At 34.6% G+C, this 25954-nt stretch overlaps 1 protein-coding gene across 7 annotated transcripts in view; it reads left to right on the top strand.

Moving 5' to 3' along the window:
• FUT8 (fucosyltransferase 8) overlaps nucleotides 1-25954 on the top strand; it is a 266970-nt gene that overhangs the window by 145192 nt on the left and 95824 nt on the right. For 5 of the 7 annotated variants that reach the window (XM_045565543.1, XM_045565561.1, XM_045565552.1 and 2 more), the window contains exons 4-5: nucleotides 6701-6816; nucleotides 6935-7097. In XM_045565543.1, the coding sequence (XP_045421499.1) occupies nucleotides 6701-6816; nucleotides 6935-7097 (279 nt within the window). Of the gene's footprint in view, nucleotides 1-6700; nucleotides 6817-6934; nucleotides 7098-19403; nucleotides 19557-23807; nucleotides 23922-25954 lie in introns of those variants that run through there. The other 2 variants (XM_045565574.1, XM_045565573.1) reach the window with 2 other exon arrangements.

The following is a 25954-nucleotide window of genomic DNA, read 5'->3' as shown; positions in this document are numbered from 1 at the left end:
AGTCTACATGGATAGTCATGTATTTTTTAGTATATTACTATATTAACATATCATTTGGGAGTTTAAAAATAAGTTTATAATTGAACTAGCCTTTAATTTTTCTTTCTTTCATTATCCTTGTCGACTTTTATATTAATCTTATACTAATCTCAGCAATGGAATTTTAGAACTTCCTCTCTTTTTATAGTTTCTAGAAGACTTTGATTTAGAAAATGTTGAATGAAGATTTGTAAAACACATATAAAAATGCCTGGACCCTAGAGTATTATTTAATTCAATAGATTTTTACTGACAAAATTTCCATATATTCTTGAATCTATTTTGGTAATATAATTCTTCTAGAAATTATTGATTTCTTCCAAGTTTTTAAACTATGTGGCTGAAAATGGTTAGTTATTTTGTGATGAATTTTCAAATTCTTCATCTGTGTTTATGATCCCCTTTTCATTCCTAATATTGTTTATTTGTGCCTAATTTCTTTTTCTTTATTAAGATCTTTATTCTTTCCAACATTCATGGAATTATTATTGCAAGTGTTTATGAAAGGCAGCCTGTTTTAGATGAATTATTAAATGTATTTCTGATGAGAAAAGTTTAATTTCTGATGAGAAAAGTTTATATCATTCTATTTGGCTACAAATCACTGTTTTTTTCATATTCTGATTGCAAAGTAGTGATTTACTAATTTTCATATTTTGAGTTATATGCACTGAATTTATTTAGAGTAGGGCTTATATTTCGGTATTAGAAGGGCATCAAATGTTTTATTCAGGAAGATTTTATATTAAATAATTTTTGAAATATGCATCAAATCTCAAAAAAACCTGATATGTAGGCAATTTACTTTGTCTTTTTCTTTTTTTCTTTATTACTCACCACTATACTAATGAGGATGTAGGCATTTTAAAAGGCTTTTTAAATAGAAATGAAGATCATCTGCAGTAAACCCTAGTTTAACTATTTCATGTTTATGATACTAGATGTAATCAATGAACCAGGCCATCCTACATATCTAGTGCTGCTACCACACTGCCCACCTTTCTTCCATTTACCTAATGACTAATGATGGTTGACATCTTTTAATGTGCTTATTTCTACTTTTGTATCTTTTTTGGTGAAACATCTGTTCAAATCTTTTTGTCCATGGTGGTAAGGGGGAATGTTGTTTTCTGATGATTGGGTCCTTTATGTAGTCTGGATACAAGTCTTAATAGATACAGGATTTACAAATATTTTTTTATGGTCTGTGGCTTATCTTTTCATTCTCTTAAGTATGTCTTTTGAAAAGAAGACCTTTTAATTTCAACAAAATCCAATTTATTAATTTTTTCTTTTGTAGATCATGTTTTTGTGTCATATCTAAGAAAACTTTGCCTAAGGGTCAAAAGGTCTATTTCTTGTTTACTTCTTGTTGTAAAAGCTATTCTTTGTCCCTAAATTACCTTTGTAAAAAATGATTTTTTCATTTATATGTGAGCCTATTCCTGGATTCTCTTTTCTGTTTCATTATTCTCTTTTACTGTCTTTATGCCAGTACCTTGTTGTCTTGATTACTGTATGCAGCTTTAATAAGACTTTTTTTTTTTTTTGAGACCAAGTCTCACTCTGTTATCCTGGCTAGAGTGCCATGGCATCAGACTAGCTCACAGCAACCTCAGACTCCTGGCTTGAAGCAATCCTCCTGCCTCAGCCTCCTGAGTAGCTGGGAGTACAGGCACACACTACCATGCCCAGCTAATTTTTCTATTTTTAGTAGAGACAGGGTCTTAGTCTTGCTCAGGTTGGTGTTGAACTCCTGAGCTCAAGGGATCCCCCTGCCTCGGCCTCCCAGAGTGCTAGGATTATAGGCATGAGCCATCGCACCAGGCCACTTTTAATAGGTCTTAATATCAGGTGGTGTTAGTCTTTCAGTTTTCTTTGTATTTCACATTTGTTTTGGCTATTCTAGATTTATGAATTTCCATATAAATTTTAGAATTGGCCTGTCAATTTCTAAACAAAGGCACCATTGTTTTATAACTTTATAAATCTTGCCCATCTTTTGCCAGGTTTATACTTAATTTTTCATGTTTTTGATATTATTGTAAGTAATAATGATATCAAGTGAAAGTTTTTTTGCTAGAACATAAAGATAAAATTGAATTTTGTATGTTGACCTTGTATTCTACAATCTTGTTAAACTCCATCAGATTTTCAACATAGGTTATCATGTTATCTGGACACAAGGATAGCTTTGCTTCTTTCTTTCCAACCTAGATGTCTTTTGTTTCTTTTTCTTGCATGTTACACTGGCTAGAATCTCTAATACGGTGTTGAATAGAGGTGGTGAGAGAGGATATCCTTGTTTTGTTTCTGATCTTAGGTGAAAAATATTTACTCTTTCACCATTAAACTATGGTGTTAACAGTTTTTCATAGATGCCTGTTATCAGATCGAGGAAGTTACCTTAATTTCCTAGTTATTGACATTTTTCATCAGGAGTGGATATTGGATGTTTTCTGAGTCTATTGTGATGATCATATGTGTTTTGTAAAATTTTGTTAATATGAAGAATTGCATTGATTTTTTAAAATGTTAAGCCAGTTTTACATTTCTAGGATAAATCCCATGTAATAGTGATTTACTGTCTTTATTATATATGCTTGGGTTTGGTTTGCTAAATTTTTTTTTTTTTTAGAATTTTTTTATCTGTGTTCATGAGGGATATTGGTCTATAATTTTCTTTTCTTATACTGTCTTTCTCTGATTTTGGTATCAGTATACTGGCTTCATAGAATGAGTTGGGACATATTCCCTCTATGTTTTCTGATCAGTCTGGCTAGAACAGGGGTTGGTAAACTGGCCCATGGGCCAAATCCTACCAGCCACTTCTTTTTTTATGGCCCACAGCTAAGAATGAGTTGACATTTTTAAATGTTTACATTTTAAATGTTATATATGTACTTTAGTAATAGGCTTTATTTTGCCTGTTGTCTTGCAAAACCTAAAATATTTACTATTTGGCTCTTTAGGAAAAAGTTTGTCAATCTTACTGATTTTTCTGAAGAACTAGTTTGTAGTTTCATTGGTTTTTCTGTATTGTCTTTCTTTTTTTCCATTTCATTGATTTCCTCTCTGATCTTTATTATCTCCCTTCTTCCACATACCTGGGGTTTCATTTGCTCCTTTTTTCTTAGTTTCTTAAGGTAGAAGCTACAAAATATAATCTGCAATAAATCCTATTCATTATATTTTTCATTCAGGAATTATAGTTTTCATCTCTAGAAGTTCAACTTGGATCTTTATTATATCTTCCCTGTCTCTCACTTTTGAACATATAAAACATAGTCATAACAACTGTTCCTTAAATGCTAATTCTAACATCTGTGTCAGTTTTGGGCTGATTTTCATTGATTGATTTTTCTCCTCTTTATGGTTTGTCTTTTCCAGTTTCTTTTGTTGGATTTCAGACATCATGAATTGTACCTTGGTTACTATTAATAGAAACTTTTGTATTCTTATAAATATTCTTCAACTTTGTTCTGGAATATAGTTAAGCTATTTGAAAATAGTTTGATCCATTTGAGTCTTGCTTTTAAGAATTGTTAAGGAGGACCCAAGTAATGTTTAGTCTGGTGCTAATTTCCTCACTATTGAGGCCAAATACTTCTGAGCATTTTACCCATTGCCCCGTGAATAATAAAGTTTTCCAATTTGGCTGGTGGGATCAGGAACTAGTCTCACCAGCGCTGTATGAATGCCAAGTATTACTTCCCCTAATCCTTTTTACAGATTTCTTCGCGTAGCCTTGAGTAGTTTCCTTACCTGCATGTGCTGATCAGTATACTGCTGATTCTCAAGTGGTACCTCTGCAGATCTCCGGAGCTCTCTCTTTGTTCAGCATTCTCCTCTATAGTACTCTGTCATCTAAACTCTAATTGTCTTGGTCTTTTTAGATTTAGCTCCATTTCTTCAACTCAGGGAATTTGCTAGAGTTTACCTGGATTCCCCTTTAAATACTGTAGTCTGGAAACACTCTCAAGGCAGTAAGCTGGGGCAGTCATAGGGCTCTCATTGTTTGTTTTCCTTCTTTGGTGATCACTGCCTTTTATTGCCGTATTCTACTTTTATTAGACCATTTTATACATTTCTCTGGATTTTGAGTTGTTTTAGGCAGGATGGTAAATCTTGATCTCTTTTATTCCATCTAGGCCAGAAGCAGAAGTCTTATATATCTTTAGCATAGAGAACATGTTAATAAAGCATTCCATTCCCTAAGTATTGAGAAAAGAGACTGTTCATTGTAGGCTCTTTTCTGGATGGTGTTTAGAAAAATAGTTGCGTTTTATTTATTTATTTTTTTACTTTTTTTGGTTTCTCCAGTACTTTTCTTTGTCTACAGCTTCTTCACAGATGGATTAGATTATTAGATATAATAATATAACTCACTAGTTCCATTATGTTTTATTGGAATTAGATTAGATTTAGTACTTAATGGAAATCTGGTGAAAAGATTATATACTATTTTTTCATGCCTGTTTTGCTCCTGATATTTATTCTATTAATATATGAAGAAATGAGATAAAAAGGAGAATATAGACATAATCTTTCTACTGTCTGAATTTTTCTGTGACTAAAGCATGTTCTGAAAAAGGACATTCCTGTCCTATGGCATATTGCTACCAAAATAAATCCCAAAAAGTAGAAGTTTTATTCTGTTTTCAAAATGTTTCCTAGAAACCAGCCATTTAATTCTGAAAGAGATTAAGAGCCAAGTTTTAAACACTGTAAGTTTTAAAAACTATATACCAGGACATGCCTCATTTGTGAATGTATGTGTCCTCATAAATTGGATAATTGTGCACCTAACTACTGTATTCATTTTATCATTATTCACTGTGTGCTTATACAAATGAAGGCTTTTTCATTCATATTCTGTGTAGTTGGATGATGGTTATTTTTTATGCTCCTAATCAATATTAATGCATATGATTTTATAGGAAATTATAAAATGCCTCAAATTATTCTGATATAGCTGTAGCAATAGCTACTTTACTAACCATGTATTCTGAAGTAGGGTAGGTAATCGACAATTAATTTGGCTTTATCAGTCAAATAAAAATGTTAGAGAAGTCATAAAAATCCTACTACTACACCAGAGTCTTTACATCAAAGGACAATGTTGACATCTGAATTAAGTTGTACCAACTATAATTTTAAATTATATTCCCTTAACCTGATTGTGATGGTAAGAAAAGATATCCAAGACTTAAGATTACCTCTTATATCTAGAATGACTAAGGTCAGATATGATAGCCTCCATAAAATTTATTGCCAGACACTGTGCTAAGTACTTTTATAAACATTATCTCATTTAAATTTGAAAGAAAAGTCAGCTGTTATTTAATTTGCACAACAGTTTTGCAAAAGGGTATATACATACATATGTATGTATTAGTTTCCTATTGCTGCTATAACAAATACCATAAACTTGGTGGTTTAAAACAACAGAAATTTATTCTCTTACAGTTTTGGAGGCCAGAAGTTTGAAATGAGTTTCACTAGGCTGAAACCAAGGTGTTAGGAGAGCTGCATTCCCTAGAGAAGCTCTAGGATAGAATCTGTTTCTTTGCCTTTTTCAGGTTCTAAAGATGCATTGCTCGTGGCCCCTTCCTCCATCTTCAAAGCTAGGAGCCACATAACTGTTTCTTTTTCTGTAGTAAAAGCTCCCTCTACCTCCCTCTAAGAAGGACACTTGTGATTGCAATTATGGCATACTGGAAAATCCAGAACAATCTCCCAATCTCAAAATCCTTAACTTAATTACATATTCAGAGTTTCTTTTGCCATATAAGGTAATATTCACAGGTTCCAGGGATTAGAATGTAGATATCTTTGGGGGACCATTGTTCAGCTTACCACAAAATTTTATGTCTGTATGTCAAAATTGAGTACAGAATACTACCAAAAGTCATGTAAAAACAAACCATGTTACAAACAAGAACAGTTTGGAAAGAAGTTGAACAGATAGGTTGATAATATAATGAAAAGATCTTGGAGTTCCTTTGCTATATGCCAATATTTTATACTGTTGACTGGTATTTTTTGTTGCTGATAGAAACAAACAGGACATTAACCTTCAATTCTTTTTCTAATATATTTCATCTTCTACTCTTTTTCTTCCCTATAAAACAAATGCTTAGTAATCTGTCATGAATTTATGAATTGAAATCCAGATTTAAATACCCTCATACTGTGATTAATTTAGAAATACTTTGTATTTGACATTTGAGTATGTCCATAGAAACATGTTCAGATATGTGCTGTGCTTTTTTATTCCCTCTAAACCTTTTCTTCACTCTCTCCTTCACTTTTGTTATGCTCAACATAATGATGAATTGACCATGTTGCCACTAATAGTGGTGCTCTAGGTAATAGGATAACAGTTTTTTTAGGAAACAGATCTAAAGGTTTCTTAACTTCTAGAAGGCCATATATTTCTGAGTTAGATTATTATTTTCTGTTTTTGTTTATCATCATTTCATTTTTTATAAAGGTTAATTCCATACCTTTGAAGAGAAAATTTTATATGGTACTTCTTTTGTGCTATATGGCTCAATGACTTGTAGGATTACCAGTACATATGTTTTAGCAAACTAAGCTTGTATCTTGTTGCATAATTTAAAAGCTAAATATTTACATTTTCTTCCCTGAACTACAGGATACCAGAAGGTCCCATTGATCAGGGACCAGCTACGGGAAGGGTACGTGTTTTAGAAGAGCAACTTGTTAAGGCCAAAGAACAGATTGAAAATTACAAGAAACAAACCAGAAATGGTAGGTGATCATACAGCGTTTTTTACCCCCTTAGTTTATTGGCTTTAGCACAAATAATTAAAAACTTCCTTTAATCAAAATGTTGGAAGCGCTTATACTCTCTATTCTTTGACTGCAGGTCTGGGGAAGGATCATGAAATCCTGAGGAGGAGAATAGAAAATGGAGCTAAAGAGCTCTGGTTTTTCCTGCAGAGTGAACTGAAGAAATTAAAGAACTTAGAAGGAAATGAACTCCAAAGACACACAGATGAATTTCTTTTGGACTTAGGACATCATGAAAGGTAATATTCTCCCTTTACATTTCATCTGGGCCTTAGAAAAGATTATAATCTAACATGGGAAACTGAAACTTTTGTTAATCTCCCTACTAAGTAGTAAATGATACCTACCATGTTTAAGAGCAGGAGAGTACCAGAGGTCTCAAAGGATAGTAATTGCCAAATGCAGTTCATCAACCAAAATATATCACCAGAAAATATTATTTAAAATGTATTTCTAGAAATCTTTATACCCTAAATAAACTCTAAAGGTAGTGGTTTCAGCCAAGAATATATTAAAATATTTTTCTATAAATTTTGTTCATATTTAATCAATATTTGAAGGAGAGCATGCAGTTTTGCATTGCAGTACATTGGAACTCATGCTGAGGCTAGCAGTTATGTTTCTAATTCAAACATTAAAAACTTTAAAATAGCACCTTTTTAGGATTTCTAATTAAAAGTTAACAGGTTTTTGATAATATGAAGCATTCTCTTATTTGTTCTTCCATTTAGTTGCTAGAAAGAGAAACCTGAGATCTGCCTCATTAAGTTTGTTTCTCCGATTTACACATTGCTAAATAATGTGTAGTTTATCTTCCATAGAAAAGAAAACATTTTTGGTGCTGGTGTATTCATGCAGAACAAAATGTATCTGATAATCATTATAAATACAGTGAAACCTGTCCTTAGGCCTATTATATTTAAAAGTCTATGTTCCCAGTAGGATTCTGATGGCAATTACTGTCTGATAAAAGAAAAATTGTTGTATTTGTACAACCTACCACTGTGAAGAGGAAAAGAATTACCCCATATAAACAATAGATGCATATATATTAACATCACCAGCATTATTATAATGATTTTGAAAAATTGTTCTGTTTAAATGAAATTACAAATCTATCAGTTTATTGGAATCATTTAGCAGTCATGAATCTATGGAAATATGATAGCATGGAATTTAAGGAGCACTGAATGATTAGGCCAAACATTAGGCAGTACCTTTGATAATGTTAGCCTAGCTTGCAGTCAGGCCACTTAGACCACTAGACCAAGTACTTATTTTGTCCTTAGTACTTGTCTACCCTAAAGCTGATTCTAGACACCAAGCTTCTATTAAATGGAGCTTTGTACTTGTGTGCTTTGCTTATTGCAATTTTATAGGAAAATACAGATCTAAAGAGGATTTGACTTGGGTAGAATATGTGGTATGTAAAGAAGAATTTTGGCTGTTAACTTCTGATGGAATGTTTAATTTTAAGGTTTGAATGATTTAACTAAACTACTTGAGAATTTAATTTTTAGGTCTTTTCTAAATTAAAGTAATTCTTTAAAGAATTATTTTGTAAATATAATTTATACATATAATTTGAGCATATACTTGTGACTGCATATACAAATGAAAAGTGAATATAATAAAAGGGCCCCTGAAAAATTCATGTAAATCAATGTTATATTTTTGGTTGGATGAAATCTATTTTAAATGTATTATGATTCCTGACAGTGCCATTTAGTACATGTTAAATAATATTTCCCTGAAAACAAAAATGGAAAGCAAAAGTACCAAAGTCAATTTATTTTTCTGTCTTAAGCAGAAATGATACTGAATCTGGGATATAACTTCATAGCGTAGTAATTTAACTTCAGGAAGCCAGAATAGAATGTGGTAATACAAATAATGAGCAAAATACAACCAAACATTAGATAAATAACCTTGAAACAAATGAATGTACAAATAGAAAGGATAACCTTGAAACAAATGAATGTACAAATAGAAAGGATTTATATTATATAGAATATACCTTCTTACTGACCATTTCATGATTTTTAAGTATAAGAATTAAAATTAGGCCAGGTGCAATGGCTCACACCTGTAATCCTAGCACTCTGGGAGGCAGAGGCAGGAGGATCACTTGAACTCAGGAGTTCGACACCAGCCTGAACAAGAGCGAGACCCCGTCTCTACTAAAAACAGAAAAATTAGCCAGGTATGATGGCATGCACCTGTAATCCCAGCTACTCGGGAGGCTGAGGCAGAAGAATTGCTTGAGCCCAGGAGCTGGAGGCTGCTGTGAGCTAGGTTGACATCACAGCACTGTAGCTCAGGTGACAGAGTGAGACTCCATCTCAAAAAAAGAATTAAAATTAAGATGAGCTTTTATATTTGCCTCTGGTGATTTTTATGACACAAAAAATCCTCATTTCATTTTTACATTTGCTCAAATTAAAGTGTATAGGTTGTCTCTAGACTGAAAACTTGTATTTTCTGAGAAATCAGTTAGAGGGTGCATCTTATCAACTTTCTTGTTAGATTTCCTATGAACTGTTCTTATTTTGGGTTCAGAGAGACATCAATTACAGGGAAAAACACTTACGGGCTTTTGTTTCTCCTTTCTTTCTTTCTTTCTTTCTTTCTTTCTTTCTTTCTTTCTTTCTTTCTTTCTTTCTTTCTTTCTTTTCTTTCTCTCTTTCTCTCTTTCTCTCTTTCTCTCTTTTTCTTTCTTTTCTTCTTTTGTTTCTTTTTCCAGCTTTATTGAAGTATAATTGACAAATAAAAATTGTATATATTCAAGGTAAAGTATACAATGTGATGATTTGAGATATATTAACTATATATACATACACATACATTGTGTGATAAAATACCACAGTCAAATTAATGAACACATCCTTCACCACCTATACTTAACACTTTTGTGTTTCTGTGTGATGAGGACACTTAAGATCTACTCACTTAGCAAATTTCAAGTAAACAATACAGTATTATGAACTATAGTCACCGTGCTGTTCACTAGATCCCCAGAACTGATTCATCTTACAACTGAAAATTTGTATCGTTTGACCAACATTTTCCCATTTTGTCCATTGGGATTGCCATTTCCCTCCTGGCAATCACCATTTTACTCTCTGCTTCTATGAGTTTGAAGTTTTTAGATTCCACACATAAGTGAGATAATGCAGTACTGTAGTATTTATCTTCCTCTGTCTGGCTTATTCATTTGGCATAATGTCCTCCAGGCTCATCCATGTTGCCACAAATGCTAAGATTTCCTTCTTTCTTTCCTTTGTGTGTGTGTGTGTGTGTATATGTGTGTGTGCCTACATATATATCCCACATCTTCTTCATTTGTTGGTTGATGAACATTTAGGTTGTTTCCGTATCTTGGCTATTGTAAATAATGCTGTAATGAACATGGACATGCAGATATATGTCATTTCTTTTGGATATATACCCAGAAGTGGGATTACTAGCTCTTATGACAGTTCTGTTTTTAGTTTTTTGAGTAAACCCCATATTGTTTTCCACCATGACTGTGCCAATTTACATTCCCACCAACACTGTATATATAAGGATTCACTTTTCTATACACGTTCTCCAATACTTGTTTTTATTTGAGACAGTCTCACTCTGTTGCCTGGGTAGAGTGTAGAGTGTAGTGGCATCATCGTAGCTCACTGCAACCTCAAACTCCTGGGTTCAAGTGATCCTCCTGCCTCAGCCTCCCGAGTAACTGGGACTATAGGCACGTGCCTATCTTTTTTGATAACAACCATCCTAACAGGTGTGAGATGATGTCTCATTGTGTTTTTGATTTGCATTTCCTTAATAAGTATTGATGTTGAGGACATTTTCATATACCTGTTGGCCATTTGTATGTCTTTTATGGAAAAATGCCCGTCAGGTTCTTTTCTCATTTTTAAATCAGTTTATTTTAATTTTATTTTTTTGCTGTGAGTTCCTTGTGTATTTTGATATTAACCCCTATCAGATATATGGCTTGCAAATCTTTTCTCCCATTCCATAGGTTGTCTTTTCATTTTTTGGTTGTTTCTTTTGCTGTGCAGCTTTTTTGTTTGATATAGTCCCACTTGTTTATTTTTGCTTTTGTTGTCTGTGCTTTTGGTGTCATATTGAGAAAATCATTGCCAGGACCAATATCATGGAACTTTTGCCCTATGTTTTCTTCTAGGAGTTTTATGGTTTCCAATCTTACAACTAACTTTCTAATTCATTTTGGGTTATTTTTGTATATGGCATAAAACGAAATGTATTGAATATCCAATTTCATTCTTTACTTGTCGATATCCAGTTTTCCTAGCACTATTATATTAATAAAGACAGTATTCTTTCCCCTGTTTTATATTCTTGTCACCCTGTCAAAGATTAGTTGACTATGTATGTGTGGGTTTATTTCTGGGCTCTCTATTCTATTCCGTTGGTCTATCTGTCTGGTTTTATGCCAGTATCATACTATTGTGATCAGTATAGCTTTGTATTAATAATATAGTTTGAATCAGGAAGGGTGATTCTTCTAGATTTGTTCTTTTTATAGATTTCTTTGGGTATTTGGGGTCTTTTGTGGTTCCATATGAATATTAGGATTTTTTTTTCTATTTCTGTGAAAAATGCCATTGGAATTTTTTTTTTTTTTTTTTTAAGAGATGGGGTCTCTTTATGTTGGCTAGGCTGGAGTGCAGCCATTGGAATTTTGATAGGGATTACATTGAATCTGTAGATCATTTAGGGAAGTCTGAACATTGTAACAATATTAATTTTCCAATCCATAAACACAGGGTATCTTGCTATTTCTTTGTACCTTCCTCAATTTCTTTCATAATGTCTTGTAGCCTTATAGATCAATATATAGATCTTTCATCTTCTTGGTTAAATTTATTGCTCAGTATTTTATTCTTTTGATGATATTATAAATGAGATTGTTTACTTAATTTCTCTTTTGGATAATTTGTTGTTAGTATATAGAAATGCAACTAATTTTTTGTGTATGTTGATTTTTTTCTTTTTTGTCCTACAGCTTTACTGAATTCCTTTATTCTAGCAGTTTGTTGGTGTATTCTTTAGGGTTTTCTATATATATGATTATGTCATCTGCAAACAGAGACAGTCTAACTTCTTTTCTGATTTAGATGCATTTTATTTTTCTTGCCTAATTGTTGTGGCTTGGACTTCCAGTACTATGTTGAACATAAGTAGTGAGAGTGGGCCGGGTGTGGTGGCTCATGTCTGTAATCCCAGAACTTTAGGAGGCTGAGGCAGGAGGATCACTGGAGGCTAGAAGTTCAAGACCAGCCTGGGTAACATAGCGAGACCCTATCTCTACAAAAAATAATAAAAACTAGCTGGACATGGTGGCACACACCTGTAGTCTCAGCTACTTGGGAGGCTGTGACAGAAGGATCACTTGAGCCCAGGACTTCAAGGCTGCTGTGAGCTATGATTATACCACTGTACTGCAGCCTAGATGACAGAACAAGACCCTGTCTATTAAGAAAAAATAAATAAAAATAAAAAAGTGGTGAGAGGGGGCACTTTTGTCTTGTTTCTGATCTTAGAGGAAAAACTTTCAGCTTTTTACCATTGAGTATGATGTTAGCTGTGAGCTTGTCATAAATAGCTTTTACTATATTGAAGTGTATTCCTTCTGTAATTTATTGAGAGTTTTGATCATGAAAGAATGTTGAATTTTGTCAAATGCTTTTTCTGCCTCTATTGAGATAATAATATGATAATATGACTTTTATTCTTCATTCTAATAATGTGGATTATCACATTTATTGATTTCCATATGTTGAACTATCCTTGCTTCCCAAGGATAAATTCCTCTTGGTCCTGGTATATGACCCTTTTAATGTGCTGTTGAATTTGGTTTGCTAATATTTTGTTGAGGATTTTGCACTTTTGTTCATCAGGGATATTGGCCTATAATTTTCTTTTTTTTTTTTAGCATCCTTACTTGCCTTTGGTATGAGGGTAATGCTGGTCTTGTAAAATGAGTTTGGAAGTGTTCCTACCTCTTCAGTTTTGAGAAGGATTGATATTAATTCTTCTATAAATGCTTGGTAGAATTCACCCAAGAAGCCATCTGGTTCTGGACTTTTCTTTGTTGTGAGGTTTTTGATTACTGATACAATCTCCTTACTTATTTTTGGTCTGTTAGTATTTTGTTTCTCCATGATTCAGTCTTGGTAGGGTGTATGTTTCTAGGAATTTATCCATTTGTTTTAAGTTATCCAATTTATTGGCATATAATTGTTCATAGTAATCTCTTATGATCTTTTTTATTTCTGTGGTATCAGTTATAATATTTAATCTATCATTTATAATTTTGTTTATTTAAAGTTTATTTAAATCTTTTTTAGTCTAGCTAAAGATTTGTTATTTAATAATTTTGTTGATTTTTTTAAACAACCAACTCTTTGTTTTGTTGATCTTTTCTATTTTCTTTTTAGTCTTCATTTATTTCTGCTCTATTATTTTTATTGTTTCCTGCCTTGAGCTGACTTTGGGCTTAGTTTGGTCTTCTATTTCTAGTTCCTTGAGGTGTGAATTTAAATTTTTTATTTGACATCTTGCTTTTTTTCTTAACGCAGGCATTTTTTCACTACAAAATTTTTTGTTAGCACGGCTTTTGCTGAATCCCATAAATTTTGGTATGTTGTGATTCTATTTTTGTTTGTCTCAAAATACTTTTTGATTTATCTTTTATTTCTTCTTTGACCCATTGTTTGTACAGTAATGTGTTGCTTAATTTCCACATATTTTTGAATTTTCCAGAATTTCTCTTATTGTCGATTTCTAGTTTTATACCATTGTGGTCAAGAATGATACTTCATATGATTTCAGTCTTCTTAAATTTGTTAAGACTTATTTTGTGGCCCAACAAATGTTCCATATTTGCCTGAACAGAATCTGTATTCTATCGTAGGATATAGAATGTTTTGTATATGTCTGTTAGATCCATTTGTTCTATAGTGTTATTCAAGTCAGCTGTTTACTTACTGACTTTCTGTCTGGATGATAGATGCATTGTTGAAAGTGGAGTATTGAAATTCTCTACTATTATTGTATTGCTGTCTATTTTACCCTTTGGTTCTGTTGATATTTGCTTTATTTAGGTGCTTCTATGTTAGGTGCATATATTAATATATTTATAATTGTTATATCCTCTTGATGAATTGACCTCTTTATCATTATATAGTGACCTATTTGTCTCTTGTGGCAGATTTTGACTAAAAGTTTACTTTGTCCGGTATAAGTGTAGCTACTTCATCTTCTTTTGGTTACTCTTTGCTTAAAGTATATTTTCCCATCCCTTTACTGTTGGCCTACATGTGTCTAAAGCTAAAGTGAACCTCTTATAGTCAACATATTGTTGTATCTTGTCTTTTTGTCCATTCCACACTCTGTGTCTTTTGTTTGGGGAATTTAATCTATTTACATTTAAAGTAATTATTGATGAGTATGGATTTGCTATTGCCATTTTGTTAATTGTTTTCTGACAGTTTTGTAGTTCTTTTCTTCCTCTCTTGCTGTCTTCCCTTGTCATTTATTGGATTTTTGTAGTGGTATGCTTTAATTCCTTTATCTTTATCTTTTGTATATCTACCTGATACTTCTTTTTTGTCATGGGAGCTTACATAAAACATCTTATGGTTATAACATTCTATTTTAATCTAATAACAAATTCAATCACATACAAAAACTCTACATTTTTACTTTTTTCTCTCACACACATTTTATCCTATTGATGTCATGTCACACTTTACATTTTTTACATTGCATATCCATTAAGAAATTATAGTTACTATAGTTATTTTTAACACTTTTTTGTCTTTTAACTTTTAGTGTAAAGTTAAAAGTGATGTGCATATTACCGTTACAGCATTAGAGTATTCTCAATTTGACTATATGTTTATCTTTACCCATGAGTTTTATACTTCCATGTATTTCCTGTTGTTACTTAGCATTCTTTTGTTTCAACTCAAGAATTCCCTTTAGCATTTCTTGTAAGGCAGAGCTAGTGATGATGAACTCCTTCAGCTTTGCTTATCTAGGATAGCCTTTATCTCTCCTTCATTTCTAAAGGATAGCTTTGCTGAGTATGGTATTCCTGGTTGACAGTTTCTCCTCCCCACCCCCCCCACCCCCCAACCTCCTTACCCTAGCACTTTATATATCATTCCACTTCTCCCTCCTGGTCTGCAAGTTTTCTGTGGAGATGTCTGCTCATAACCTTATGGAGGTTCCATTGTATGTGATGAGTCTCTTTTCTTTTGCTGCTTTCAGCATTTTCTTCTTCTCTGACTTTTGACAACTTGATTATTATGTATTTTGGTATATTGTTTGGGTTGATCTTACTGGGGATTTTTTGAGCCTTATGAATCTGGGTGTACATATCTCTTCCTAGATTTGGAAAATTTTTAGCCATTATTTCTTTAATAAGTTTTCTGTACTTTTCTCTTTTTTCTTCTTCTTCTGGAACTCCCATAATTTGTATATTCATTCACTTGATGATGTTTCTTGATCTTTTTTCTTTTTTCACTCTTTTTATTCTTTTTCCTTTTATTCCTGTAATTGGTTAATTTCAAATGACCTGTCTTTGAGTTTGCTGATTCTTTCTTCTGTGTGATTGAGCCTGCTTTTGAAGTTCTCTGTTTTGTTTTGTTTTGTTTTCAGTTCTGTCATTGTGTTCTTTAGCTCCAGAATTTGTTTGCTTATATTTTATGGTTCCTATTTCCTTATTAAACTTCTCATTTAGCTCATGCATTGGTTTCTTGATTTTGTTTTTAGGCATCTATGTATGTTTTCTTGTATATCATTTAGCTTCCTTAGATTATTTTGAATTCTTTACCAGGCAGTTCATAGATATCCATTTCTTTGAGATTTGTTCCTAGAGCTTTATTGGTTTCCTTTGGTTATGTTATGTTTGCCTGATTTGCTGTCCTTGTACACTTGTGTTGGTGTCTGTGAATTTGAAGGGTCAATCACCTATTCCAGTCTTTATAGACTGATTTTGGCAGGTAAAGACTTTCTTCTTTTGGGTCCCTGTTCTAACATGATTGTCTGTAGAATTAGAGTCAAGTAGGGTTAGAGCCAGGTCACATCACTGCTCTTGGGTCTGCAGTGTGATCTGCAGTTGGCAGGCCTGTTATCAGGTATGCAGATGTGTGTGGGTCCCTCGGGTCCCTGGGTTACTGAGTGTGTCACTAGGTTACTGAGTGTGTTCCTGGGCAGGCAGGACTGGTCTCAGACTACCACTGAAAGGAGTCAGAAGCAAGTTACAGGGCTGTGTCAGGATCCACAGCTGAGACTGAGATATGCAGGCTTGCCTTTGGGGACAAAGATAGGCTGCATTCTGCCTTATTCCTGGGTGGGCAGTACTTCCCCTAGACTCCAATTGAGTGGGACTGGAGCCAGAACACAGAGTTGCTTTAAGTTCAACCAAGGTTGGTGGGCATGAATCTGCAGGCACAGATGCATGTGTCTCTTAGTGCATCTTGGGCAGGCAGGACTACTCTCAAAGTGCATATAATAGGGGCTGGAGCTGAGATACAAAACCATTTTTTACCTACTGTGTAACGGTGTTTGGTGGGCCTGCCTTTGGGGGCACTAAAGGGTGTGGCTCCTAGTGGGTCCTTGGGCAGGCATGACTGCTCCTGGACTGTGGCGGGTAGAGTAGAGCTGGGTTGTGGGGCTACTTCTACATCCACAATAGGATTGACTTCAACAGGCCTGCCTCTGTAGTCACAAACAACCATGTCTGCTGGTGTGTCCCTGGTTGGGCACGACTACTGTCAGGCAGAAGTTGAGAGGTTCTAGAGCTGAGTTATAGGCCCTTCCAGATCTGTGAGACCAAGGTCTACAGGCCTTCTTCCTGGTGCATGGATGAATGTTTCTCTAAGCAGGACCCTGTTCAGACAGGACTGCTCTCAGACTGCAACTGAGAAGGACTCAAGTGGAGTTACAGGGCTGCTTCAGGTTCCATAGGTGATACTGAGGTTGGTGAACCAAACACTGAAGGCTTGGAAAAGCATGACTACTTCTGTGTTTCCTTGGCAGATGGTTCTGTTGGCAGGACCAAAGCCAAACAGAGCTGTTGCCAAGTCCACAGGGAGACAAGGCCATTTCTAGGTCTGTAGCTGGGACCACAGTTGGTGAGGCTGCCACCTGGATGTGGGCCTGCCCTCTTGAAACAGCCCTCCTTAGTCCTGGGCTTTACTAGGGTTTTGTAACCTCCTACCTGGGTCCCAAAGTTCCCACAAAGATACTTTTTCCATGGATGGTTGCCAAATTCTTGTTGCTATGGGGGATATGAATGGGCAACTTCCTATTCCTCCATCTTGCTGATGTTATTATCTAGACTCTGTTCTTTAGAAATAGTAATCCTACTTTTTTTCCTTTCTTTATCAACTTTATTATAACATAATTTATATACAATAAAATGTACACTTTTAGTCTGTACTTCTCTGAATTTTAACAAACGCTCACAGCTTTTTAACCACAAAGATACAGAACATTGCTATTGCCCCCAGAGTTTCTTCATACCCCTTTGTAGTCAACACCTTCCCCCACTTTTAGACCTTGTCAACTACTAACTTGAAATGCAGTACTTAGTGGTAAATAGAGGTATATTTCACAATAATCTCTTTCCAACACATAGGTTAGAAAGTCAGTAGGGAAGGCAAAAGTGTTCTGTCCCAATTATCCAGGCTCAGTGTGTTATTGTTATTACTACAATTGTTTTCAAACTTTCGTGAGGCATTAGGATCACCTGGAGGGCTTCTTAAAACATAGATTGCTAAAACCAGTCTGCAGATTCAGCAGATCTAGAGTGGGTCCCTAGAATTTGCATTTCTAACAAGTTCCTAAGTGTGATACTGTGTTACAATGAGAAATATATATATTTGGTCTTCATTTCCAGTTCCTGGCACAAAATTTTAAAACCCTTGGAATTTCCTGAGTGCTAGAAGTGAGAAGAGCATCTTTTGTTATTCATAATAAACCCTTTTTACTGGTACCTGAGTTTATGCTAATGAGCTGGTTCTGGCTGTGCCCCTAGATAGCTTCAGGATGGGGGACTGTTTGCCAGAGAAAGGAACCATGTGATTAGAAGTTTGGAACTTTCATCCTCTCCCCTGACCCCTGGGGAGGAGAGAGGAGCTAGAGATTGAGTCAGTCACCAGTGGCCAGTGATTTAATTAGTCATGCCACCATAATGGAACCTCCATACAAATCCTAAACAACAAGGCTTGGAGAGCTTCTAGGTTGGTGAAACATCAGTGGGTGGCATACCCCAGCTCCACAGGAACAAAAACTTCTGTTTGGGGGACCTTTCTAGACCTGGCCCTATGTACCTCTTCATCTGGCTGTTCATTTGTATTCTTTTCGATAGCGTGTATAATAAATCTGTAAAGGTAAGTAAAGTGTTTCCGTAAGTTCTGTGAGCTGTCATAGCAAATTATTGAACCTGAAGAGGGGATTGTGGGAACCCCTGATTTGTAGCCAAGTTGGACCTTGGGCACCCAGTACTTGTGATAGCATCTCAGAGTTGGGGGAAGTCTTTGGAACTGAGCCCTTCACCTGTGGGGGTCTGCACTAACTCTGGATAGTTCATGTTAGAATTAAATTGATTTGTAGGACACCCAGTTGTTGTCCACAGAGAACTGGAGAATTGCGTGGTATAGAAAGCCCACACATTTGGTGTTGGAAGTGTTTCATGGTTAAAGAGTAGCTCATAGTACTTGTAGTAATACTACACCATGTTTTTTCTTCTGGAATGCCTCTCCCATTGTTCATTACTTCAATTACCAGGCATTAAGGTACAGCCTGGGGGCCAGGTATTGTACATTTGAATCTGAGATTCAGCTTACCTGAGGTTTTTAGCAAAACATTATTTATTTATCTGATTAGCTTATTAACTTGAGGGCTAATAGCTGGTAGAGCCTACTCCCAGCCTGCCACCACAGTTGGGTAATCAACTGGTAGTAATTAGGAATACTCTTTGGTGTTTAGAAGCTTTTAGAGGGTTTTTAAGAGTTTAGAGGGGTTGATGGTATAATAATTAAATTCAGAGTAGCATATTAATTGTTATCTGTGATACTGATCTCAAGCATTAGTATCACTAGATTTTCAACTGATAATTTCATTCTAGTAATTGCATATGACCATACCTCATGGTCAAACGTAGGCACTGAATTCAGTCAAATTTACCTGTAGCTTTTGATACCAATGATCATGAATTGACCCTGCTTGCTTCTTTGAAATAGTGAGAGGAAAATAAGCAGTTTAGAGTGATTACTTTTGTCATTATCCTTCTATTATTTATATAGTACTGTAGGTTCAGTGCTTGGATTTGTGGCAGTTTAGATTTGTACCTCAGCCTCTGAGCATATTATGGATTTTTGTCTAAATCAGGTCACTGTTGAGACATTAACTACTGTTTCTTTGATTCTTGTTGTTATCTTCATGTTGTCACACATCGGTTTATGAAACCAGAGCTGCTTCTTTCTGTTTTTAAATTACAGCAATTATTAAACTTCATACTGAAGGACAGGAAGGATCACAGAACCAATCAGCTATATCTCAACTAAGTTGACTGAAACTATTGAAAAACAGTCTGGTGAGGCAGCAATCTTATCATCAGATTGAGATGATGAAGCCTGGGCAGCATCCTCTCATTATCGGTAATATATAAAGCAGCTTTGCTAAGACTAAAATTAGATGTATTCTCCAAATGGTAAATGATATTAGGTTGGTGCAAAAGTAATTGAGGTTTTATCATTGTTGAAATTTGCCGTTTGCTGTTGGAATACATTCTTAAATAAATGTGGTTATATTATATATCATTTTAATGCACATCTCTTGCTTTATGTTTTTTTGCTAATGACTTATTACTTGCTGTTTATTTTATATTTATTTTAGACTATGGAAATCATGTTAGACAAAAAGCAAATTCAAGTGATTTTCTTATTCGAGTTCAAAATGGGTCATAAAGCAGCAGAGACAACTCACAACATCAACAATGCATTTGGCCCAGGAACTGCTAACGAACATACAGTGCAGTAGTGGTTCAAGAGGTTTTGCAAAGGAGACGAGAACGTCGAAGATGAGGGTTGCAGTGGCCAGCCATCAGAAATTGACAACGACCAATGGAGAACAATCATCGAAGCAGATCCTCTTACAACCACATGAGAAGTTGCTGAAGAACTCAGCGTCGACCATTCTATGGTGGTTTGGCATTTGAAGCAAATTGGAAAGGTGAAAAAATTTGATAAGCGTTTGCCTGGTGAGATGACCGAAAATAAAAAAAATCGTCATTTTGAAGTGTCGTCTTCTCTTATTGTATGCAACATCAGTGAACCGTTTCTCTATCGGATTGTGATGGGCGATGAAGAGTGGATTCTGTACGACAACTGGGCGATGACCAGCTCAGTGGTTGGAACGAAAAGAAGCTCTAAAGCACTTCCCAAAGCCAAACTTGCACCAGAAAAAGAGCATGGTCACTGTTTGGTGGTCTGCTGCCGGTCTGATCCACTGCAGTTTTCTGAATCCCAGCGAAAACGTTACATATGAGAAGTATGCTCTGAAAATCGATGAGATGCCCTGAAAACCGGTGTTGGTCAACAGAAAGGGCCCAATTCTTCTCCACAACAGCGTCCAGCCACACCTCTACAAAGTTTTGCCTCATCCACCATATTCACCTGACCTCTCGCCACCCGACTACCACTTCTTCAAGCATCTCAACAACTTTTTGCAGGGAAAATGCTTCTACAACCAGCAGGATGTAGAAAATGCTTTCCAAGAGTTTGTGGCATTCCAAAGCACAGATTTTTATGCTACAGGAATAAACAAACATTTCTTGTTGGCAAAAATGTGTTGATTGTAATGGTTTTGATTAATAAAGATGTGTTTGAGCCTAGTTTTAATGATTTAAAATTCATGGTCCAAAACCGCAATTACTTTTGCACCAACATAATACAGTTACTTGTGCTTTTTGGCAATTTGCTGATGTGCAAAAAGGCATTGTGGAGGATTATGTAAAAAGGAAATGACTTTGAATCAGATAAAGAGTACTGATTATAGGGAAAGATAGATAGGTTAATAGCTTATAGATTTTTTTGATTAAGTTTTTGATTACAGGTGTTGTGGCCCAGTAACTTGTGTTTTCACTCTCTTTGATATCTCCATTCTTGAAAAGTTAAGTTTTGTGAACCTTCAAATCTTCTGTTCTTTGTGTTTTATTTCATACACACAGATACACATGCACACACACACACACACACACACACACACACACAGGAAGGGACGAAAGAAGATCTTACTAATTTCTTTGAGTTGTGATTTGATTGAGACTGACATTAAACTGGAATGTGGACACTTTTTCTTGAGTTCTGGATTTCTTTAAATAAAATGTTTTTATGTGATTGTCTTTCTACTAAGGAATCCAGGCTTATTTTCAAGTACTAGAACATTCATCCTAATAATTCATGAGCAAAGGGCTACATTTTCATATGAAGCTATCCTTACTCTGCTCATTGCTTACTTAGTCTCTATCAGCCAGATAATGATTCTTCATTTCTTTTAAAGGAACACTCCCCTCTAAAATAAAGTTTGCATTAGAAGAAGAATCTCCAGGTAAAAAAGGGTGTTTCATTTAGTGGCCCTGATTCTGTTTTGCCTGCCCCCACTACAAATCTATTTGGTTATGATTTCCAAACTCAAGAATGATTTTGACGTTAAAAATAATCACTCACTAAGGATTTCCTGTATGCCAATGTGCAGATAGAGGGAAAGCCCCTTCTAGTGCTTTTTGATTTTTGAAGGGCCTGTTAATCTCGAAGAGCCTTTAATTCAAAATACCAAGGAATCATATTTTGGGGTGAAATTTCCTGACCTCCTTTACTTTGTTATTCCCCTTTTTATAAAGTTATAGTCAGGCCTAGAGATATTAGGTGACATGTACAAGTAAGTAGCAGAGCTGTTTTACTCTAAAATCCTTTCTCTTGATTACTAAATACTTAGTTTCTCTGAGCTTTATTTACTCTTCTGTACATAGAAATATAATTCCTATGGCACAGCATTGTAATGATTAAATGAGGGGGGAAAAAACCTATAAAACACTTTCCACAGTGCCTGATACATTATAGATTCTAGTATGCTCTAGCCAGGCCTGCATAAGGAAAACTCATAAATGAGTTATATCATAAATGGATATAACTAGAAAACTCTTACACCCTGCAGGGTAGGCACAGATAAGGGCAGAGTGATTGTCAAAGTGTTCAATAGGAAAAATTTTAAGGCCTGGAATTTAACCATAAGCCTAGTGGACATCACTCACCGAGTAATATAATTCCTGCCTTATATGATAGTATAAGCTATTTTTGTTGTTGCCTCTCTGGAATTTTCCCCACCTATGTCAGCTGTCAAGACAGTGGCATCCTAAAAGTCCTCCCTGAGACAAGGGAACTTTGTTTCCGTACCTGTCTCCTGGTCATGTTTTTATCCTTGGCACTGCTTATTTTTGCCCCAGGAGTGAACCAAAGTAAAGTAGCCTTGGACAAAACGCAAGTAATTTTCCTTGTCTATGATCCAGATTTGTCTATGGATTAGACTATGGTATAGCCTCCCTTACTCATGTTTACCTTAATAAATGTTAATTACATCACCTTGGGATTTTCCTGCTTGAATTACATCTCTGTCCTGGCCCTTGGGTAACTTCTCTGTTTAACATTTTGAATCAGGTATAAATAAAAAGCCCTCCTTGTAGTTGGTTCCACAACAGCATAATTGAGACAGAATAGAACTGTTTTTTTAAAAAAAGAGTTTTATGACTATTAAAGTAGAGAAATTAACAGAAAATACAAATAACATAAACGTAGCCAGCTTTTGAAATAGAAGTTTTGACACCTGTCATAGCTGGCTTGTTCTCAGAGTCATACATTCTATTCTATTCTACTCAATGTCTTCAGGTATTTGTATTTTGTCCTTAAATGGCTAACAGTATTTTGCAGGTACCTTGCCTGGATTTGTGTTTCCCAAATATTGACCTGGCCTTATACCAGGACTTTAGATTCACTGCCTACCTATTAGATTTCTTATTATCTTAATAGGCAAAACCCAGACAACAGCTTCCCAGCTTGTGGGACTCTTCTAGAAGATTTAGTTTCGGGGTAGAGTCAATGAAAGCCCAGGGCTTCTGCAGAATGGTTTTTAGTCACCATGTTTCCCAGTGATGGGCCACAGCTGACACTTTCTGATTTGATTATCTTCATATCTTTGACCAAAAAATAAATTTTACAGAATGGTAACTTCTAAACATTACTGAATTGCCAAAAAACTAGTTTGAATTTAAGGTCATTTCCTGGACTTCATTGTCTTCCTTACTTGGTCTCCAATGGGGAGGCCAAGGGAAAAAAAGATTTAAAAAGCAAGCTTAATTTTAGTGGACTGTGAAGTAAAGTAACTTATATTGAGACCTTGACTGCAATATCATAAAAAATTAGTGTACTTTTTTTTTAAATTCAGTCATCTAGTTGCTTGGTTATTCTGCTTTTTAGACAGAGCCTGGGATGAATATGAATAATTAATTGCCAAGACTTAGTACTGATGTAACTTGATAAAAACATTCACTTTTATGTTTTCTAATTTATTTTAAAAAGTAGAGAGGTCAGCTTTCATTCCATTGGTAAGGAAAGTCTTGATTCCTATGACAAGAAAGCATAAACAACGCTAATTTTTATATTTCAAAGAATTTTCCCCTCCAAATTAGGCCTAAGGCAGTTTTTACCTACTTAAGGATATATGACGATTGTCACTGAAATGGAAAAATTTTTCCTCTGTGCGTTTGTGCTTACACATGTGCATGTGTGCATGTGTGTATATACACATGTTTAATTTAATGTAAAGCCAAGCAGGGCATATTGAATTTCCTTTTTTCCTTTGACAGGCATTTGCTGATTATTTATCCTACAATATGACATCTCCAGAAACAATACTGCTATTTAAAGTTGAGACTTGCAACAAGTTTTGTGATCATTCCTATTTGATAGGTAGGACAAAGTGAATAACTACATTTGAATTGATGAAACCCATGAAATATAAAGAATAATGAGTGTGATAAGGGTGATGGTAAAGAGGCTTTTAAAACTGAAAAGGTATTTTAAATAAACTTTTAGATGAGTCCTATAACACTATTATGGTTAAAGACTTCTGTTTCCATGATCAACTGACAATTTCATATAGTTGGTGACTTTCCCCCAGTAACTATAAAAGAATACTATAGGCTACATAATGGTCCATAGGAGACTTAGTTTTATAATCTGACAATTCTTAAAAGTTGAAACTTTGCTCAGTGTATAAGACAGTAGGTTAATTCTCAAGGAGGTAGTAAATTGTTTGGTTTTTGCAGCTAAAATCTCTTTTGCATGAAAAGAAAATGTTTTGAGTCTTAGGTGAGAGTAACAAATATAAAAATAGATAAGACATCACATATTAGAATTTTGCCCTGCTTAAAATAGGTTAAAATGGAAATAGCTGCAAAGTGTCCTGTGCATGGATAATGTTGACACATTAAACAAATGCATAAAATGATTCACAGATGACCCTGTTATTCTGAAGCATTGTTCAGAGCTATTCAACTATAATTTAGGATGACTATTTTAAACTGTGGTTAAGATTTAAATTTTTTATTTATTATTAATAGTTTTACCTTATTCAAGGAGACTATTATCAAATATTCTGTTAATCAGGTGTAGTTCTGAAGGCTTTCTATGATAGTAAATAAGAATTTCCTGCCATTGCTTTATTCCTAGATGGTTTAGCATCTAGTTAAGAACTAGGAATAAAAGAGATTAAGACTGTGTCATATACTCCTAGGTAAATCACAGTTGTTGAAGGCATGTTTTAGCATATTTTATCATAAATGAGTCTGTTGATCAATCCACTTCTTCAGGGTGTAACAGAGAACTGGGTTTTGGATCATATTTATGACTGGCCCACAGTACCACATATTACTGTTCCCCATACCCAATGGATCTTTCCTCTTGGTTATAGAATTATTAGTAGGTGCTCTTCAGACACAAGGTAGAAGCTCTGAAACAACTCTCTGAGGGTCTCTAGCATTAAAAAAATAGCACTGACCACATATGATACTGTTAATACTTTGTGTGTATTATAAGTAGTCCTTTTTTAAAAGCTACAAGGAAGATATTATGATACTTATTTTAAGATGAAGTAACTAAGACTTGGAGATGTCAAAACAGCTTTCCTAGGACTCAAAGCTAATAAGAGGTAGAGCCAAAATTAAGAAATAGGTCTCTCTGTCTCCCAGAGCTTTTTCCTCTGATTCAGACTTTCTGATTTTGGTTATTTACATTGAACAAAGTATACAGTACTGTACTCTAGACCTCCTACGTTGATATTCATCAGTTCAGTAGTTACAAGCCTGGGCTTTAGAATCACATGGTGTGGGGTCTGAATTCTCACTCTGGCATTTCTGAGCTTTGTGACTTTGAACAAATTATTTAACCTCTCAGTGCCTTACATTCCTTATCTAGTTTATAAGATAGTTGTGAGGATTAAATGAAATGATTTTAAAGCATCTAGAGTAAGTATCTGGCCTGTAGTAAGAACTCAATACCTGTTCATTATTGTTGTTCTTTTTATTTAATACTATAGATCAGTTTTCTGTAAGCATTCTTGGAACCTCCAGCTAATCCTTTACGTTTTTAGTTAATACCATCATTGTAGGTGCTTTTAGAAGTATATGTATCACGTTTTATTTATATACATGTATGTATATATACACTTTTCTGACAAAAATAAATATATTTCTAACTTTATAATTTTCACAAATGTATAATCCATACTCTTAAGCATGTCTTGAACAGAGGAGTTAATACAAAGTATACAGAAGGGATAAAGCTGGAACTGCAACTAATTACAGATTATTTCCCAAACATCTCTACCACCAAACTGGATTTATAAAAGATAAAAATTATCACCATTGTCTCATTATCTAAAACTTTTGAAGATTTTTCTTTTGATACTTTTTCTTTCGCTTATCTATTTGAACATATTTATT

The sequence above is a fragment of the Lemur catta genome, chromosome 1, assembly GCF_020740605.2.
Source record: "Lemur catta isolate mLemCat1 chromosome 1, mLemCat1.pri, whole genome shotgun sequence".
NCBI classification, from domain to species: domain Eukaryota; kingdom Metazoa; phylum Chordata; class Mammalia; order Primates; family Lemuridae; genus Lemur; species Lemur catta.
The sequence above is the reverse complement of the archived record's forward strand: the minus strand, read 5'-3'. Positions and strand labels throughout refer to the sequence as shown.